The sequence below is a fragment of the Drosophila busckii genome, chromosome X, assembly GCF_011750605.1.
Source record: "Drosophila busckii strain San Diego stock center, stock number 13000-0081.31 chromosome X, ASM1175060v1, whole genome shotgun sequence".
NCBI classification, from domain to species: domain Eukaryota; kingdom Metazoa; phylum Arthropoda; class Insecta; order Diptera; family Drosophilidae; genus Drosophila; species Drosophila busckii.
Genome location: NC_046608.1, coordinates 144,034 through 165,861, shown reverse-complemented (window position 1 = coordinate 165,861; position 21,828 = coordinate 144,034). Strand labels below are relative to the sequence as shown.

Below are 21,828 nucleotides of genomic sequence, written 5' to 3'. Positions count from 1 at the left end.
CTTCATTGAGTAAATGAATTAGGTATTCTCCTCGAAAGTAAGCTAAAGTTTTACAAGCATGTTTCTCTAACTGTCAGTAAGGCAATTCAAGTTCTCGGGCTTATCAAACGATGGGCTAAAGAACTTGATGACCCATACACAACTAAATTACTTTATACATCTCTTGCTCGTCCGATTCTAGAATATGGCTCTTGTGCTTAGTCTCCACAATACTCGAACCACCAGAAAAGTATTGAACCTGTTAAAAAAAAAAACTTTATTATTTCCAGGTGTTGATCCACCATCCTATACTAATATACTACTTTTAATTAATCTCCCATCGATAACTAACCGCCGAATTATGTTTGGCATCATGCTAATAATAATAATTAATGAGGAAATTGACTCTTCATATTTCTTGAGTCAATTAAATCTCCCAGTCCCTGCTAGGTACACTCGAAATTTTATTCCTTTATCACGTTTGCACAACTAATTATTCACTGCATGAGCCCCTCCACTGCATGAGTACTCTGTGCTGATTACAACAAACTTTATTTTGTTAACAACACAGAGACCTCCGATTTTATTACTAAACGATGTATTTTACTAAACGATGTATTTAACTTTTAATAATTTACACTCCTGATTAGTTTTTTGGGGTTTTTCCAATCCTTGAAATTAATGTTGGGTCTGTTCAACACTCCCAGTATATAAGCTTATCAAAATTCAAAAACAAAAACCAAAACTTAATTTTAAAATACTTTTTAATTATAATTTTTTAAATCATTTTGTCACAAAAAAATGAATAAAAAAAAAAGAAATACATAAGTAGCTAGGAACGCCATTCCTATAGACCGTATACTTGATTCGCGCCCAACTTGCTGAGTTAAAGGCATTCCATACATCCAGGATCACGACAGCGTAGTACTCTCCTGCTATCTCCTTCAATGAGCAGGTTTGCAAACTCCTAATTGTCGCCGCTCCCCATCGTGAACATCACTAGTTCCTCCACTGGTGGTATGCTTGCATGTCACTGGTGGCTGTCTTCATGCTTGAATATGCTTCATGCTTGTACAGGTACTAGCGGTATCCGCCATGACCTGTAAGGAATCGTGTTAGATGGAAGTTAACTTCCCCATGACTTCTTCCCATCCACAATGTAAATGCGAGGGATCAGTCGGAATGTCCACCGTCCTTTGGTTCCAGTCTCCCATCTTCTTTGCCAGTTGCTTATAGAAAAATGCAACTCTCTTCTCCGAGTAACTTCAGCTGTTAGTATATTACCTCCTCTTCTGAATCCGGAGATAGCATAAAGCGCCGCAAGGTTAATTGAAGTAGCTAGTTTCCTCACATAACTCTTTTTGCTGGCTACTGATGATGCCCATATGGGTGCGGCATATAACTTGCCATCAAAAGCCGCCTTTCATGTTTGGCCCGCCAACATTGGGAAACATCCTCGAGAGGGCTCATTGCGTTTTCGATGCCTACTTACTCACACAATCTATATGTGAGTGGTAGATCAGCATGTTATCTATCATAGCACCCAGGTTTTTGATAGATGGCTGTGATTTGATCGTAGTGCTTCCTACTTTCACGCTCATATACCCTACCTTTCTCACTTGACTAATGTCCTCCATCCACCAGTAGCATGGCATTTCACGTGTATGTGTGTGTGTGTACTGCTGGCTATATTTATCGACACTCACCCTTTCCCCGTTCAGCGGCGGCTTACATATTTTTATTTCTATGTTTTTCATTGGCAATTAAATGTATATTTTAAAAATTACTTCTAGTCCACGCTTTTTCATTTGCTATATTTGCCTCAAGTTTATTTTTCTATATTGTTTCACTTGCATCACACACACACACACAACCGACAGTTTCTGCATGTGTATATGTTCGTTTTTAATTCAGTACATAATTGCGCAATAAAACGTATTGCAAATTAAAAAAAACTATTTTCATTTTGTGTGGCGGTCAAATAAATTAAATTAAATTCAATTAAAATGAATAAATAAAGCAGCTTGATGGCTTGCTAATCGCTGGTGCTATATTGGGTGGGGCTGGAGAGAACTATGTGCAGTTGCTTTCCGCGAAATTACAAAATTTGATTAGCAATCCTTGGTTATACAAATATTTCTCTGATTCCGGCAGGCGGTTGAATTGTTGAAAAAAATATTAACAGCACTTTTAAGTTACGTTAAAAAATGTATGTTCTATTCACAGTTGGGCAAGTACAGAAGGCTTTTAGTATACGTTCGCAAGCTTTTTCCGTCTTCTTAACAATATAGCTTGCAATTCATTACCGAATATCGTTACCGAGCCGCGTTTTGCGGCTCTGTAGCGATACCGTTTGGGAGCCTTGTTTATTAGTTATACCTATAATAAAACGATCACAATCGACAACCTGCAGCTGTGAAAAAAGCAAGCTAGAGCCTAATAAGTGATAAGTAACTCAATTATGAAGACGCTTTCTTCAGCAAGAGTTTTTGCAAATTTCAACTTATGCTCATTGGGAGGTTCCTTTTTTCTCTGAATAGCATTTTTAATATATAATATTATATATTATATATAATTTACGATTTATATTGAGCACTGGATTCACCCTTTTTCACTTTCACAAAATAAAGACAAAGTAAAACCGTGTACCGCTAAACTCTGGCTTGCAAGCATGCAGCTAGAGTTCTTGCCAAAATGTAACTGTTAAACAAGTGGACAGGTTAAAGTTGGGCGCCACCCACTTTTAAATACACTTTGACTAGGGCATCGCAGCAAACACTTGCATGCACTCACAAACACACAAAAGCGGCGCGTCACAGCTCGTTTCGCTGTAGCGTCAGCACGACGCCGGCGCTGCGTCGGCAGCGACGTTTGGTATGGCGCGTCAGCACGTGCACCCCGCTGTCTATATTTAAAATTGAAATGTCAATAGTTCCTAAGTTTTTTATCGTTCTGAAATTTTCACAATCGGTCAAAAACACGACTAGGCAATTTTGTGATTTTATTTTCAGATTTTTAAGTTTTGTGTACTTCCCTTATATACGTTTTTTTCGATTTGCGGGGGGGGGGAGGAATGAAAAAAAATAAAATGAAAGCGTAGTGTCCTAAATACCAATTTGGTTGCTCTAGCTCTTATAGTTGCTGAGGAACAAGCACTCATACAGACGGACGGACAGACGGACAGACGGACAATGGCATATATCGACTAGCTCGTCGAGGCTGATCAAGAATATATGATACTTTTAGGTAGGGTTGCCACCGCTCCTTCTCCCTGTTACATACATTTGAGCACTTCATAATACCCTTTTTTCCATTTTCTACAAAAATGTCAAAGTGTATAAAAAGCTAAATGCCTCGCTATAGGCTCGCTTATTGCTCAATTCTAAGCACTTTAACGAGCACAGATCGAATGCTAGAGGCTCGCTTTTAAATATTGGGCGATTGTTCTTGCGATATTCGTATAATGCTCGCTTAGTGCCCGTCTTGTGCTTATTTGTAAATATTAGGCGATTATTTATGCGAGGATCAGTTTCTTCGTTAAGAAGGGTAGATGGTTCGACTATGTACAGAGTCTTACGCTGTCCCCTTTCACAATTCATTACAACATAGCACTTTAAGCTTAAACATGCAGTGCAAGTCAATTGATCAATCAACACAACATTTTATTCCAATAAAATATGAAAGACCGTGGAATTTATTAATTAACAATGAATAATTTTTGGCTGCCTTTTTTTTTAAGCGAAACCCAGAGAAAAAAAAAACCCAAAAAAAAGACGCCCACAACTAATAAAGTGGACCCATTAAAGTTAAGCGCAACCAACTTTAATATACACTTTGACTAAGGCATCGCAGCAGGCACGCGACGCAGTCACAAACACATGCACACAAAACAGCAAACGCGTCACAGTTTTTTTTTCACAGCAGAGACCCTGCCGACTGCATCAGCAAGCACACCCCACTATCTACAATGAAAATTGAAATGTGAATAATTCCTAAGTTATTTATCCATTATATATTTTCGGCATCGGTCAAGAATATGGCAAAGCGTTTTTATAATTTATTTCAGATTTTTTCCGTTTAATATTGTCGGCATAAATCGTTTTTTTTTTTTCGATTTGCGGACTATATCGGCTATATCGACTCAGCTTGTCTCGTTGATCATGAATATATATACTTATTGGGGTCTACAACGCCTCGTCCTCGCCCTCGCTTTCAACCACCCCCTTTCCCTTCCCCTTCCTCTAACCTAGTCTCTTTCTCTCGGACTCACTAATTTGTGACTCGCAGCAGCTTTGTTGTCTGTTGTTTAGCCTCACTGGCATTCAAATTCTCTTTATGTTGCTGTTGCTTGTACAGACAACAGTTAAACAAAGCTAGCGCCACGAGAGCTTAAAAGAGCTCCCGCTGTTGCTGTCGGCTTGATTTTCTATGCATTATAGTATGTGTGCGTGTGTGTGTTTAGATGTTATTTTTTGTTTACTAATTTTTGCACTCGAAAGTTCGGCTATTTGGCTTTTGTCTTTGATTTGCATTGTGGCCACAGTTTCGTCACACACACACACACACACACACACACACACACACACACACACACACTCATATGTTTGGCTCTGTATGTGTGTATTTATGTGCGGGCTTACCATTAAATCGTCGGTCATTTATCAGCGGCAGACTGCCCCAATTGGCTTTGAGGCTGGCTGTCGCGCTCAACTTTTCCAATAAGTAACTTTTATCGCCAGCTTGTGTTGCTTTATCAGAAACATAAAATATACAGCGATTGTATATATATATACATATATATGTACATATTTTTGGTTATGCCAAGTAATAATTAGCAAACTAAAAGTTGAATAAATGAATAAATAAATAATGTAGCTTATTTAATTTACAGTTCAAATGCCAAATTTTAACTCAGCTCCTAATTTTTTCAAGTGCATGTTGAAAGGGGCTATATTACAGTCAACTTGAACACAGTCAAGGTGAAGGCAAATGTCAGCGAATACACACACAGCCCCCAAACACACATGACGGAAATTTGCAGGCAGATCTCTCAGCCCACAGCAAAAAATAAAGTGGGCGCTCGTCGCTTCGCTTTTAATTTCCTTTGAAGAAAACTTATCACCCAGCACAAAACGCCAAAGAAATAGCAATAAAAAAGTGTAAAAAAAAAACAGCAGCTGCAGCAAAATAAATAAAAAGCAAACCGAAATGCCAACGCCACTTAAAACGTGGCTCAACTAACAGCCAAACGTTTGTAAGAAAGAGAGAGAATGGGAGAGCACGTGTATGAAAAACAAGGGCAAGCATAAGAGCATGCGAGCAATTTCTTGCTAAAGCTACAACAACAACAAGCGACTGCAGTCTCAATGTCAAAGCAGCGCAGTCGACGTAAGCGTTGCGTTGATGCTGTAAAATTTTAGAACTGAATTTGATATCCGGTGGCAATAGCACTAGATACTTACGCTCCCCTTTCCTTTCTCACTCTCTGTCTCTTTGTGGACTTTTTCTTGCAGCTGCTGCAAATATTTGTCCATTATCCTGTATGTACGTATGTATATGTGTTAGCCAGCGGCGCGCATTGCTTGCTGATTCCTTGCAGTAAGCCTCACCACTTAGTGATGCAGCCAGCGGCAACAAGGCCAAGGAGATGCAGCTGCTGCTGGCCAACACACCACCTTTTGCTCATTTACAAGCGGCATGCAACTTTGCTGCAGACGCTGGGCTGGGTTTTAATTGTGTTAAGATGCACTTATTACAACTACTATGTACACCCTGGCGATGAACATAAGGAAAAGCTTTGTTTTCAAACGCAACAAAAGTTTGTGCAAATTAAAAACTATTTAACAATTTACCAAGCTGTAAAGTCAGCTAATGCTCTTACTCACTTTTTACGCCGAGATATAATTTTGCATAGTAACACAATTATTACGCATACTATGCTAACATAACATAGATTAACAAATGTATGTTTATGTATTGGAAATTCATAAATATAATATTTGAATCGCACCTTCCACCGAGAAAAAATAATACTCTGAGTACTTTTAAGTCTTTTGTGTCAAATCTTAGATATTGAGTATTACCAGTTCCCGAACTATAAGTAGTACCCCTCGAAGTTCCCACCACAAAACCAAACATTATTATTATTTATTATTTACTATCGACACGAAAAAAAAAGAAGGAAAACACACAGAAAGACCTGATTATTCAATTATATAATTATAAAGAAAAAGACTATAAGCTTTCTTTGCACCCTAAGGGGCTGTCCATATATTATGTAATCACGTTTTCGGCGATTTTTGACCCCCTCCCCCCTGGTAATCAAAAGTAATCATTCAATGAACAACCTCCCCCCTCCCACAATGATTACGTAATCACAAGAAAAAAAATAAGCAAATTTTTTCTTTTTAATCTATATTTTCAAACGGAGATTCCACGGAGTTGCATTCGGTACTTATTGGCGGAGTAATCGGCGCGCAACTAAATATTTAAACAAATACTTTTAACAAAAATATTTGTATAAAATGATTACGTAATCATTGTCCAAGACCCCCCATTTTTTAAAAGGAGGGGGTCAAGGAAATGATTATGGTTTGATTACATATGAGGAGGGAGGGTCTTGGACAGATGATTACGTAATCATCCATGTCCAGTTGTCCCGCCTCCTCCCCCTTCCTCACCACCCCCCCACCCCCACGATTACGTAATATATGGACAGCCCCTAATCCATTGCGCGATGGCTAACAAGGCCATCCAGCCTCTCCTGTCTTCTACCCACCCAGCGATATAATCTAGGAACATGCATTCGTAGAACAATTCAAAAGAACTGTTAGTTAATGTTAATTATATGATTTTATAACTTATAGATCCAATAAATAAACATCAAAGCGAGGTCCACAGTAAGACGATCACGTTTGCCATCATGAAAATGTCTATATGCAAATCAAAATCATGTAACTGAGCCAAAGCAAAGTTTCAATTACTGCACTGCATTTGTAGTTCAAATCAACAGTAATTACGATTCGCTGTCAAATTATAGCTGTAGCTATTGCTACACAGAAAATAATCCACTATGATTACTTGTGTGTGTGTGTGTGTGTGTGAGCAAATGTATACATGTATACAACAATGATACAAGAGCAAAAATTTTATTGATAATCAACATGCAATCAGCGCCACATAAAACACAAAGCCCCAACTACTCTCACTCTCACACGACCTTTAAAACAATACGAGAGAGCGAGAGAGAGAGAGAGATAGAAAGAGAGAGAGAAAGAGATAGAGAGTGAGAGAACGAGAGAGAGGGGCAGGAACAACACCCACTCATGCAGCTATGCTAATGATAATTGTGCACAATTATTTACATTGTTCTTAACAAGCGTTTTTCCTTTAGTATGAGTGAAATTTTATGACCAGCAAATCAAGTTATGAATGGTTGTTTACCTTTATTCCCAGACAGCAATAATTGATGTGTAAAGCATAAAACAAAGCCCTGTTGAGCAGTTGATAAACGATAGGTAGCGTTTTAAATCAAAGTTACTATAACAAAAGTGTCGGCTGTGTGTACAGCTTATGTTAAGAGCCTGCTAGCATTGATAGTTGTATCGTTCCTATAGATTCTGATCGTAGGCACAACCAAATACAACAGCCCTAACAAGCATAAAAATGGTAAGCAGGGACTCATTGCTTATTTCTCGTGCATTGCGGTTGCCAATAGATTGCTTGACTGTGCTCTTGGCTAAACTTACCGATCTACTTTTACAATTTATAACAAAAAGCAAACAATTTCCAAGTCATGTGAGCAGGCCACGAAAGCTTCCGCTCTTTAACAATTGCTGCTTCTTTAGGTTAAATTTCCTGTTTTGTTGAGTGGGGATTGCGGTTTGAAGCAGCGCTCTTAGTTTGCCACTTAACCAAACCGCAGGCACACATTCGTCACCTCAACACGGAAAAAGGACAGAGCCCAGAGCAAAAGCTTTGCAAGAAGCAGACAGAGGGAGATATACAGGGTTAAATTGTGCCATTTTTGGATTGTCCTCTTATTGATGCTACTTACAAATTGGCTTTTTGCCACAAAATTCTCTCAATGCTGGTTCGAAAAGGATAAAGCAGCGGCAGTGGCAGCGGCAGCTTAATAAGCAAAAAAAGGGCAACAGCAGGCTAACAACACATACAAACAACTACGAACGTCTGTGTACGCCAATTGGCCTGTTTGTGTTTGGCCCAAGTTAGCGTTGACTTGCGTGCCAGACATGTTATCAAAGTTGCCTGAGCATAGTAGCAGTCAAAAATTCATTTTTAATATACATATAAGGTAATCATAGCCCTAGCATAAATATGGCAGCAACAACAAGGACGTCCACAAATTAATGTTATAAAACGGCTCAAACGTAATTTAGCTCAAGCTCATTGTTTATTCTGAATTTTCGTGCTGTATCCCTCTGTTTCTCTGCCTCTCTGCCTCTCTCTTTCTCTCTCTCTCCCTCCCTCTCTCTATCTCTCTATGTCTCCCTCTCTCTCTCACACACTCTTTCTCCCCCTCTCTCTATCTTGCTATTTGTCTGCGTCATGCTCTTTTGTTTGCTCATCAATGCGTCTAACTTATATTTGCAGAGCATTTGGTATTATTATTATTAAATTATTGTGAAATATTTAGACAGCATTTGGCATAAATGACTATGTTGTTTATTAAAATGTTTAGCATGTCAATCCAGCCTATTTGATTTATTTTTAGCTTTTTATAATATGATTAGTTAGGCTTCAATGAGTTCAATTGGAAATAAATATATGCAACAAAGCCATATATATATATAATAACAAGTTGTGGGTCTAAATTCGAAAAAATATTGATATAAAGGTCGAATACAAGCTCAAGAGAAATTATGAGCAGTTACTTAAGTCTTGCCACAAATACCTCTCAAGTATTTGCATAGATTTGCAGGTTACCTTGGCTGCTTTAAGCAGCACCACCCACTAATTTTGGCATTTGACTGTAGCTTTGTTTATCGTTAGGTAATTTGTCTAAATTTACGCACATTTCATATAACCAATTTATAACCATTTATAACCAATTTATTCAATTGAAATGCTCTTGGTAAATAATGGTATATGAAATATATATGTTAGTAAGCAAAACTATTTACAGTCGACGTATTTAACTCATTAATTGATTTGTATTTTTTGTCTATTGCAGGATGAAAAGAATCAATTGCTTATCACGAACATTTGGCTTAAATTGGTAAGTTAAAGCATGCCGAAAAATGTGTTGCAAACTGCGTAAGCCTGATTTTGTTTTAATAAATGACAGCTTGCTCAAAAAATTTCCTATATATGAAATTGTTGCGGTTTGGCACACACACACACATGGAGTTCAACAAAGATTTGTGGCTCTGGCAGCTATAAATTTTGTTGCGACCTTAGCTCAAGCTCTTGGACACATACGCAGCAGCCACATTAAATATTGAGAAAAACAAATTAAATTGCTACAATTTGTCAAAAGCCAACAAAAAAGTAAAAAGTATTTTACCAAAAAAACCAAGTGTTGCAAATACCATAGACAAAATGTGGCGCCTGTCAACTCGCACTCGAGTTAAAAGAATTACTTAATAGCGTAAATTCCACACATTTTGGCAACAACAAAAATGGCAACAACTAGATTTAAATAAATTGATGAAAATTTTATTTATTTTCGCATTTTTCATTAGCATGTTTTATTCAGCTTATCACCCAGATCTTATCACTGCAGGCACACAAACAAAAATTATAATAATTCTAGCTGGTTTCCCCGTGGATTTATTTGCGAATGTTTGTGGCTGCCAATAAAAGTTTCAATTGCAAGCTTAAAAGCTATGTTTAATAAACAACACAGTTTCATTTAGTTTTAAGTCATATTTTTTAAAGAATGTATTCAACATGACTTTTTCATTATATTTGCTTTAGTTCTCTTCAAAATTTCTCGCGCTTTCTTTGTCATTAATAAATCGTCATGTTTCCGCGGATTTATTTATTTATTTATTTATTTAACTGCAGGCTTAAAGTTAAAGCTTAAGCTTCAGGGGCGGCAGCCTTAGCTACTGGGGCTTTCGGCTAGAAATGTGAGGATGTTTTGCTAATCATTATTTTTTTTTAACTAGTATTGAGTGACTTATTCTACTTTTGCATATTTACATTTTCACTTGTTTACTTATACTTATATGTTTCCATTTATTTCTGTTTATTTGCTCATATTTATATATTTGTTTGTCATTCATTGCCTGGTTATCATAGTAATCTTTCTAGTTTGGCTTTCTTGAGGAAGTCGTTAATTATTACATATAATATTTTCAATCGATGGGTGTGATAGAAGGGATGTGACGGAGTGGTTTTGGGTGTGAGTTCGTAGGTGTTGGAGGGCTGTGCAATCCTCCATGATGTGGTCTATTGTGATTGTTGTGTTGTTGTCGCAGTATTGACAGGTTGTTTCACTGTTTTGTAGAAATCTGTGTTGGTGGGTGATTCTGCGGATTTAACTCTCATGCTTTTTACAGTCTTGCTCTGGGTATGACCAATCCATCACCAGAGACGGCTTATCTAACCTACCTACATTCATTTAAAATGCACCTAAACAGAAATTGTGCTTTAAAACAATGCCGAATTTTAATCAGAATATCAACAACTATCCACATACATACATTCGCAATAAGTAGAGAAAATGTAATCCTTTTTATGTAGCTTTTTAAAAGGTATCGTAAAGAAAATAATAAAGAGTGTAAATGAAGAGTGCAAAACGACAGAACTTTAAAACATGAATAAAACTTATTTCTAGATTTCTTTACCATCTGAATATAATTCAAAGGATGATCACGTTGAAAACTATTCCACGTTTAAGTTTATAAAATTGAAATATAATATTTTCTAACTATCTTGTTATTTGCATACAAAGTAGTTTACTTGCATATTACATACATATGCGTATCTATAGATATTCCCAACTGGCATATTAATTAAGGAATATAATTAAATGAGCAAATAAGCAATCACCCATTGTTTCGTATGCAATTCAATCAAATCATAAATTAATGATTAATAAGCTTCACAGCGTCGCTCTGCTGCTGTCGCAAAGCGTAGGCAATTGCTATTTGGTTGATTAATCGTGGCGATTAAAACTAAATACGTGTGGTGGCTTATTACGCACAGACACATATGTGTATGTATGTGTGTGTGCGTGTTTGTGTGTGTTAGTAAGTAGTGGCGAAGCAACGATACGCTAATCGCCTTAAGTGTCACAAAAGCAACAAATTTAATTACGATAAGCCTCAAATAGTTAGCCTAGAGTCGTGTCCTTTGCACTCTCATCGTTAGTACAAGATCATATAAAATACAGTGTGGGGCTGCGTGTGTGTGTGTGTGTGCATATGTCCGCCTTCAATTTATTGGTCATCTATGCATAAATATGCACTTAATGATGATTGATGATTAGTACAACCATAACTTATTTGGATCCCTTGCGGGAGCAGCAAATGTGTTAAGCTTGCTTTTGAGTCTTATGAAATATTTCCTTTAACTTTCAGCCATTAAGCTAAAAGTAAAAAAAAACGTCGCATGCTTTTATTGCAGCCTAGCCTAATTTATTTCTAACACAGCAAAATGCAATTAATTAAATTGTGTAACGTCAATGGCAGCAAAAAAAATTCTTTTGTTTCGTGCTGCTGACCCTTTTTTTGGCTTTGTTCATTCGTTTATTTAGTTTTACCTGTTATTAATAACTTTTGTATACCTTTGTGTCTCGAATTCCAGGAATGGAATGATATGAATCTACGCTGGAACTCTAGCGAATATGGCGGTGTCAGAGATTTGCGTATACCACCGCATCGATTATGGAAACCCGATGTACTCATGTATAACAGGTAAGCTCTCTGACTTTAATGGTATTTTGGCGTAATGGCATCTCAACACACGCACACGCACATGCACAAACACACATACATACAAAGAGGAACTTAAAAGCTGACTGCTATTTAAAAACAATAATCGCGCACATTTATTTGGCTCTAAAAGCCCAATGAACAAAAGTCTAAAGTGTCAATTTTATAACCAGCGGGGCTATTATACATACCACAGCCAGGGAGCAGTAAGCATTACAGGCAGCTAAGCAAATAATAAACAACAGCAACAACGACAACAGAAGCAAATGAAGAATGATGACAACCTGTAAAAATGATTACAAGTCGATAAATAACAAGTAAAAGCAGTTTTATTGCTTGCAAGTCGACTACAAAATACACTTTGTGTGCCGCAAATTAGAACTATGATACACTTTGATTACTTTGGTTATCTTGTACATTCTCTAATACCATTTATTTAGTAAAAATGTTTACTAGCTGGCCACAATATGCAATTGGCTTATACTTTAGAGCTCGTTATTCTTTTATTTAGCTCTCCTTTTTATCTAGCTGAAATTCAAAGCTATTGCTTCAGTTACCTGACTGCAATATATATTTTATTAAGGCTAAAACATGATTTTGACTTCTCCAAGTGTCTAAGCTCCTTATCTCTCCCCCTCTCTCTTAACCCATTTGATTGAATTGAATACCCGCATGACACATTTTATGACCAATTGCTTTTTCCCCAGAGTTCGGTTCATAATTTAACCATAGATGCGGTTCTTCTTTTTTTCTACGCAACCAAGAACAGCAGCCGAAGCAGCAGCGTCATCATTATTCTTTTTTGTTGGTGTGGGCTATGGGGATTTCTTGCTTTATTCATATAATTTTATTTGCATTCGCAACGTTTTGATATTAACAAAATTATGCTTATTTTTTTAGAAATCCTTTTAATGTTTCTGCGTTTTCATTTGTTTGTCTGCTCCCCCTTTTTTCTCCACGCTTTTTAATTTTACACACTTTGACATTTTTATAAAAAAAAATATATAAGGATATTATGAAGACGTGCAAATGTATGTAACAGGGAGAAAAAGGCATGGCTTAAAAGTATATATATTCTTGATCAGCAAGACAAACTGAGTCAATATAGCCATGTCCGTCTGTCCGTCTGTTTTGTGTGTCTATCTGTTTAAGCAACAAGAAATTAGAGACTCAAGACCTGGAGTTACTAAATTTAGTATGTAGGTGCTCCTATACTCGTGCCAAGCCGCTGTCATATTCTTGACCGATGCCAAAAATATATAACGTTCAATTTTCAGTATAAGCACCATATAAGCGTCGATGCTGACGCTACAGCGCAAACGAGCTGAGACGCGTTGGCTTTGTGTTTATTTATTTGTGAGCGCGTGCATGTGTTTGCTGCAATGCCCTAGACAAAGTGTATATAAAAGTTGGTTGCTTTTGTTATCACATTCATTGAAATATCAGGCTGCATCTGCCTTTTTGTCTGACAAGCAGAACATATGCATGCAAATAAATAGAAAAGTACAAAAAAATTTCTGTATTTTGAATTTATGTGTACAGCCGAGAAGTTTTCATTGTGTTTTGTGGGTTGTCTGTGGGTTACAGCAAAAGTAGCGCTGCTAAAATCATTGCGCCCATTAACAGATCCCATTAACTTAACAGTTTTCGCTAACCTGCGCTGAAAGGTCGCACGCACCTTGTCTTAAAAGCAGCACGATCTTACTGATAATATACCCAGTAGGGCAATATATTTACCACTGTGCATGTGTGACTTTGTGTGTGCTTTAGCACTTTAAAATTGTAAAAGTGGTATTTTAGTTTATGGCAAATAAAGTTGAGCCCTGGGAGCTGCAGCACATGTGCTTGTGTAAGCAAGGATAACGATTAGAACAGCACAGCTGCTTGGGAGCCCCCACCATTTCTTGGTGGGGAGGAAAGTTTTATGGCGAAGTGAAGTAAATGACGACGACAACAATAATAATTAAGCGTGGTGCGACAAAAAGCAACTCCAAGCAAATCATTTTCCATGAAAAAATTATAGGCACATGTGAGTGTAGCTTGCTGGGCTCAGCTTTTATCTTTAAGTTACAATAGGCCCTGTCCACATAATTTTCTGCTGCTGCGGCACTTTTTGAGCTGTCAGTTAGAAGCGACAAAGTTCATGTTCAGACAGCTTACATGCTTACTTGAATTAATCACTCCTTAAACACAAATGTGTAAGTATGTGTGCAGTTGCGTATACCGTATTTGTCAGTTAAGTGTATTTTGAAGAGAAAGCGTGGGACACATTAATAAATATTAAATTTGTGTTACAAGCAGTTCAAGCTCTAAGAAACCAACGTACCACATGCAACTCACTTAGTCCGCATTGCCTATAGATTAATCATTAATCAGTGCCAAAGTGTCACACACAGTTGCAGATACATACACACACACACACACACACATGCTGTGCTGGGCTGGGTACAAAAATGATTTATGCTCTAAAGTGCGCTACATAAATTTTCATATGCCGCATTTGGCTATAGCCAAAAAAAGCTGCTTATTAAATGCAGCACATGTATGTATGCGTGTGTTTTTATAGCAATTTGTAACTGTGTTTTACAGCGCTGACGAAGGTTTTGATGGCACCTATGCTACCAATGTGGTTGTCCGCAATAACGGCAGCTGCCTTTATGTGCCGCCAGGCATCTTTAAGTCAACTTGCAAAATAGACATCACCTGGTTCCCTTTTGACGATCAGCGCTGCGAAATGAAGTTCGGATCTTGGACCTACGATGGTTTTCAGGTGAGTGCAAACAATACAAACATACATATTGGATTTAGTTTATATACATTTTGTTGTCTTGGCCGAGCACAGCTTGGCCATGTATCAACTGGCTGTCAAATGCATAAGCATAATTAAGACACATCATCAATAAGGCCAAGAAAAATAAGAAGAACATACTAAAGATGGTTGCACCCAACTTTTTCATTCACTTTGATAGCTCACTTGCTCGATATAGTGTTATTCAGCGATGCTTGCATGGCTTATGTAGAATATTTCCGAATTTGTTTGTCAGATCGGGTTGAAGTCGGATTCGGTCGAGGACAAGCTACATCTTCTATGTTCAAAATTTAAAAATTCGTTCCATGGAGTGGGTATTAGGCGTTTTTTTTTTTTTTTTTGATTAGCCGAAGACGAGAGGGGAAATAATATTTTTTTAAATAATAGCGATCTAGTAGTAATAACACCAATTGTGGGTCTACGGCTTATAATCTCTGAGATCTTGTTGAACATTTAGATAGATTGAAATAAAGAAAGGGCTTTATTGAATCCGTTTATTTATCAATTTATGGAGTCTGCCACACCTGTTACACACACTTGCACTTCATACTACCCTTTTTTATAAAAATCACAAGAAACTTTTTAATTTAAAATGCTGCGATTGCAGAAAATTACTTTTTCAACTTATAGTAATAAAATGTGTTCAAATGAACTTATGGTATACAACAGATAAAACTCCGGACTTAGCAAAAAAAATTTTTTTACTATTAGACGAGCTTAACTAAGTACTAATTTAATCAAATTAATAAAAAAAAATTCTCGACATAAGTTTCTATTTATTTTTTTTAGGTTTGGTTAGGTTGCCCCGGTAAGTCATCATACGATCACCTCACATACATAGACCATTTTTGGTGTTACCGAAATTTTTTTTAGACAGAGAAATTTCAAGCATTATTTAATTCTTATCTGAATTTTTGGTGTATTTAGCAAACTTAAGCAGTGAACTTGGACTTAACACGGCCGATGCCTTTAGTGAGTGTATTACGAACTTGTCAAGGTGTTTTTTACGTGTTCTTGCCTGGCAAGATCAATCCCTGGTTGATTGTATTTTCTGCAGCCGTCCTCTTTGGTAAGGTCCAATTTCTTCGCGTGAGACGCTGATAGACAGTGTCCCGGAAGCATCCCTACCAAAAGCCTACACTTCTCTGTTTGAAGTTGTAGTAGGAATTTGGAGAGTCTGATTGGCATATTGTTCTGGCCGTCTTGCTGTTGGTCGTGTACTTCTACCATAGTTTTACCTTAATGCCCTGGTGGCTTGGTCCAATATTTATACATCTTATTTAAGGTGTGTAATCTATCGGATCGTTGCATGCCAAAACATTTCAAGAGGAGATGTGTGATGCTTGTAGTGACTTTATGGCCGCATGACTGTTTACGACGAAGTTTTTCGTATCCCGTGTCGACAGTATCTGCTGTTGGATCATTTCAGAGGCTTTCCTTATACCGAATATACCGAACTAATCAGGTAGTTTGTGTGAGAGCCTCAGTTCCTGAACAGATTTTTGATCCACGAGCTTACCACTGAATCTTCTGAGAAGGCCTTTAGGCCACTCATAATTGCTTCTGTTAATACTTTCTGTTGATACCTTCTCGATGCAATTCATCACTGAGTGAAGTGTCGTTTTTACTAATTTGCCTTTGGTGTTCGCATATTGCTTGGGGCTGAGTTTGAAGCTGAGTTCTTTAAATGTATCTTCAGTAGTTTCTCTATTGTTTTCAGAATGAATGATGTGAGACTAATTGGCCTGATGTCCTTCGGTTGTCCGTGATTACATTTACCCGCTTTTGGTAAGAATATAACTCGAGCTGTCCTCCAGCTGACATAATGATCACATCCATTTCTGGGGATTTATAACTCGAGAATGAATCACTAGCCCATTGGATTTTGGTGGGATCTGTTAGTTTTTTGGGAATTGTTTCGCTCTTTGGTGCACTGTGAGCATCGCTCTCGTTTTGTACTTCCGCGCATCCTGGAAAGCGGGCAACAAGTAAGACATTTAGCGTCTCTGCGCTCCCTCCGCCATCGCCTATTTTAAATTGGCATTGAATTGCCGGTTGTTTGCGTAATAATTTTCTTAGCCTTGCTGTCTCTCTATGTTGGCGCAGAAGGTTCTCCAGCAGTTTCTTTTTGGCTCTTCTAACATTTCTTTTAAACTGTCTTGTTCTTGATTTGTACGAAACCAGCTCTTCGTCTGGTTGTTTGGCACGGCTGCAGAGTTCCTGGCCTTCTTGACGCTCGTATTTTAGTTGAAAGGTACACCAAGGTGGTTTCCCCTTTCGCTTTTGTCTCGATGGTCCGCAGGCTGACTTATATGATTCCCTAGAGTCTTGCTCCCTAGAGTCTTGCTCCCTAGAGTCTCCAACACTCTTCATAGGTAGCCTACTGAATCAATCTTATGACAGTTTGCTGAACTTTTCTTGATTTGTAATTTTGCCAGTTGGTATTCCGAAGGTTTCTGTAAATTGCTTTTGGCTTATTGACAGTGTATGAGGTGTAAAATTGAATATATTAGTGGTCAGCGAATGAGGGTCTTTGTAGTACCTTCCACTGCCTTATCTGTACGTTCCTGCCTGAGCTAATAGTAATGTCTATCTCATTAGAAGGAGTTTTTTTTTTTTAGTTCTAGTCGAAAAGACTCTTTCAAATTATTGTACTGCTATAAATGCCCAATCGCCCACTGCACTGCATCCGACTTTCCACTCTTTCCGGACTGGAGCTGGTGACTTTAGCAGGTGCTAACATAACATTACCTGATTTTGTTAAATTATTTATTAAATTCATTAACAAAATTTATTTATTTATTTTTATTGAAGATTCATTTGTGACAGAAAAAGATGGAAAAATACTAAAGCTGGCAATTTGTAACTAATTTGTATTGAATCTCATATTTGCATCCATAAATAATACGCAACGCCCTTTAATTAAATTTCCCAATTTAATTAACTCATGTTCCGAGTGCATTGATTGCAATTCCAGGAGTCAACGCTATATTTGGATAGCCTAATCGAGTCAAATGAATTATGCAAATAAAATGTTAATGATTTTGACCCATTGCAAACAATTTTAATGAATTATTTTAAATTTTCGGACTGTATCTGTATGCGTGTAATTTAGTTGTCGCGTAATTGTTGCAAATTAGCATATTTACGTATTGAGCATTGCGTAATATGCGCGCACGTATATAAATTGCTTAACAGCGCACACCCGCGGTGACAAATAAATGCGTTAAGTAAACACTTCAATAAACAATTTTATATGACAAATGCACAACAATTTCATTTAACGCTGCAATGTAGGCAACAGTTCTTTTGGACTAGACACTTCGTGAAATAATTACTACTGCCCATTAAGCTCAGCTAATTTATTGATTAAATTATATCATTTCAATAATGATGCGATGTGTAAATTAAATTATACTTAGTTTGTATCGTCAGGCAATTAAGGCATTTTCAATTTACCTGCACACAATTTAAGCTCAATTTATCGATTACTCAACCAGGCAAAGCTAAATATATTAACTAATGGCATCGTTTGTTTAAGTAAAAAGCACAAAATGCTGTAAAGCTCAAGCTTAGTACATACAACAACAAAAACCATAAGCAATTTACTTAAAAGCTAGCAGCAGCAATAACCAGGCTCTAACAAGGCAGTCAAAGAACTCATGTGTCAACTATATACAAACACACACATATGCATACAATGCACATAGGCATGTGGTCTAATCAGCAAATTTTCGTAGCTTGAGAAAAACTGGCAGCCAATATGCCAATGTATGCCAAACTCCATTCAGGGCAAAAAGAGCAGGACATGAGTTTATGCAGCTCTCTGAGCCCAAGAAGCAGCCAAAACTTTCTGACGCTCTTTATTGCTCTCTCGCTCTCGCTTTATAAAGACAAGTAACCCAGTGGACCAAATTCTCTTAAGCAATTTCACTTTCACAATAATAATGCGGATGAAACTATTGCCACTGAATTCAATAATGAGAAGCGAATGAATTAGTGGTCACTCAGTTTGTGGAAGATAAAGTTTTGTTTACGATATTATACGTATACGCAAAACGAAACCTAAGCGAGCGTTTTGCAATATCTTTTGTGATTTTTACTGACAGCGTTCGCAAGCTTTTTCCGACTTCTTAACAATATAGTTTGCAATTCTTTACCGAATATCGTTAGCGAGCCGTTTGTGTTTGCGGCCCTGTAGCGATACCGTTTGAGAGCCTTGTTTATTAGTTATACCTATAATAATACTATAACAATCGGCAACCTGTGAAAAAAACAAGCTAAAACCTAATAAGTAACTTGATTATGAAGACGCTTTCTTCAGCCAGATTTTTTGCTAATTTACTTGGTCCACTGGGAATACAAATAAGCCGCTCTGGGAATTTTCGCTACGCAACATTTTCTGTGCGCTTCCAGCGCACAATGTTGACACGTAAAATATAAAGAGAAGGCAACTGCAAGCACAAGATATAGTTCTTAAAATTTCCACATAGCCTTAGTCGTGCGTACACACACAAGCACAAAGTGGTTGCCATAATGCCTTGGCCTGTAATGGTGCAGTGAGCAACTAGCAGCACTGATTTTTTGGCAAACAGTTGCAAGCTAACCGCTAGTTAAGGTATATCCCAACTTACAAAATAAAATACGAAAGAAATAAACAACAGCAAACATAAATATTTAGCACAGTTGCCCCAAAAGCTATGACACCGCTGAGTCTTTTCTTTTGCTGGGACCTTGACATATCCTGTGGCACAGCTAAACGAAATCCAAAAAATAAATGTTTTTAGTCATTATTGCGATAAGTCGATAATCTATAGATTTGTTTTATTTTGAACATTCGACGGTATATGAATATGAACTAAAATTATTTAAAGCTAATTAAGATAAATATTTACAATAAAAGTTTTTTTTTTAACATTTTTAGCATTAACATCTAGCTGAATTATTTTTTCAACTACATTCATTAAATCTTATATGTTTTGAAGCAAAAAAATTGTTTATATGAATACATATGAATTTATTTTTATTGAAATGTAACAATAAACGTGTAGGTTAATCGAAAATAAATAAACTACAAGGCACCGCAGTCAGACTACGTAATGTAAAAAGAAAGATCAAAGGAGCGAGAGCGTGAGTTGACAGATAAAGCAGCAGACGGCCTGGGCTGGCAGTCAAGTATGTTAATATCATCGTAAATATAGCATTTATCACCTGCCAAAAGGCTTAACAAGACTTACACTCACACCCAGAGAGACACATAGTTTGTTTTTTTTTTTTAGTCGAGCCCAGTTGGCAGACGCTTTATTGAGCTGTCAAAGGTGCTTCATGAGTTGCCACTTAAAGTAGTCAAGGCAACGGACAATCAGACATCAATATATAATTATTAATAAGGATTTTTTTTAAATCTACAGTACTATGTATATGTAGTTAGTTGCTTCCACTGCAGTGCACTGTACGCTGAGCTCAACGCGCCATTTGCTAAATGTATTACGACTTACAGTCAAAAGTGACTGTCTCAAAGCTTATTTAATAAATCCTTTAGCCGAAAGTTATTGACAAATCTTTTAATTGCTTTTGAAAATGTGCTGGCAGACTTCCACTAACACCCAAATCCCATCATATGCATGTAATGAAGCTGCCAAACGCTTTCAACTAATTGCAATAAAATTTCAGGCAACGCCATACAGTTTGTTGCGCGTTAATGTCAAAATTGTCAGGCAGACAAGAAAGAGAGAGAGAGAGAGAGAGAGAGAAAGTGAGACAGAGGAAAAGCGCGCGAGAGAGGGAAAGAGGTCTTATGTAAGTTCGTCAGCTTGAAGGCAGGGAAACAAAACTCTCCGCTGATAACGTTATAAAGTATAGTCACACCCAATTCCCCGCCATCTCCGTGCCAAAGCCTAAACGGATGCTAAATCCACTGCAGCTGACAATTTTCCTTTGAATCTGTTTTTTGTTGGCGCCATGTCGTCAGGTCGGGGTGTATTGAGTGCAAATGGCTCAATGACTGACATTGACTGGCAAATCTGTTAAAGCGAAATGCAGCGAATCCTCATCGTCAATGACGTCGCCTTTCCATGGCTAACCCTACTCATATGCCGTTCGCCCTCAATGTTAAGTCAGCGCAAAAATTTTCAAGACACTCTAGTGACTGACAACTGTGACTGTGCCTGCATAACTTTACTTGTGATTGTGACTGTGATGCTGTCATGCTTGTTAAGGAATGAAAAATAACACTAAAAAATAAACAGCCAATGTCCCAAACCATATAAAAGGCATAAGCTCATTATGAATCTTAATTGAATTGTTACTTTCATAAGCCGCTGTCTTGTGTCACTTACTTGAATAAAAAGACTTGTAGACAGGTTCCTTCGCTGAGGTCGGGCTAGATTGGACAGGCCACCCTCTGCTCTGCTCGTATTTGTCCCAAAAGAGTTGGCTCGCTGTATGATGATCGTATTGAAATTATAATAGCTTTGCTCCTCATATACGTTCAAGTTGGCGCATAAAGCTGCTTTAATTAAAAATGATTAATTATTAATATCTACTTATATATTTTTAGGAAATGTGGACTTTAAATATTTTATATAGACTTTCAGATTAAAACAAAAAAAAACGGGAGAGAGTAAATTGAAGTTTAGCAAACTTGGTGTGCAGATACTCCTGTTTCCAAAACAGATATCTTTATTTTTGAAAATCAAATATCTTCTCCCTTCTCCTCTCGCTATCAATATTCAATATCCTATAAATCGAATGCTGTTCTTATAAGTCATTTAATTGAAATGAGAGGTTTTTGCTTTTGCTTAATTTCTCGATGAAATTGTACAAGGCTATCGAAATATTTTTAGCGTTCTGTGAAGATGCTAAGCAGTTTTAGGTCCAGTTAATTAAATGGTAAAAATCACATTTAATTAGCAAAATTGTTTAAAATATCAATTGAATTTAAATCACCACGCTAGAACCAGTTTATTTACTTAGTGTTAACAGCGCCAAGCTACAATTTACAATTCTTTTATTGCTTACTAACGACAACTAGCAACCTGCACCTGCCTTGACAATCAAGCACTTGCTTTTCAATTGAAGCAAGCCGAAATGCCATTAATTATGCCTTTAAGGGCTGCTAAAAACTATCAGCAGGTA

General features: G+C 37.2%; 1 protein-coding gene across 1 annotated transcript in view; it reads left to right on the top strand.

The window, feature by feature from the left end:
- The window catches only part of LOC117134931 (neuronal acetylcholine receptor subunit alpha-7), a 117,684-nt gene that overhangs the window by 61,370 nt on the left and 34,486 nt on the right, over positions 1–21,828 (top strand). Inside the window, exons 3-5 of the mRNA XM_033294461.1 lie at positions 9,173–9,217; positions 11,755–11,864; positions 14,472–14,652. Coding sequence (XP_033150352.1) covers positions 9,173–9,217; positions 11,755–11,864; positions 14,472–14,652 — 336 coding nt within the window. The remainder of the gene's footprint in view (positions 1–9,172; positions 9,218–11,754; positions 11,865–14,471; positions 14,653–21,828) is intronic.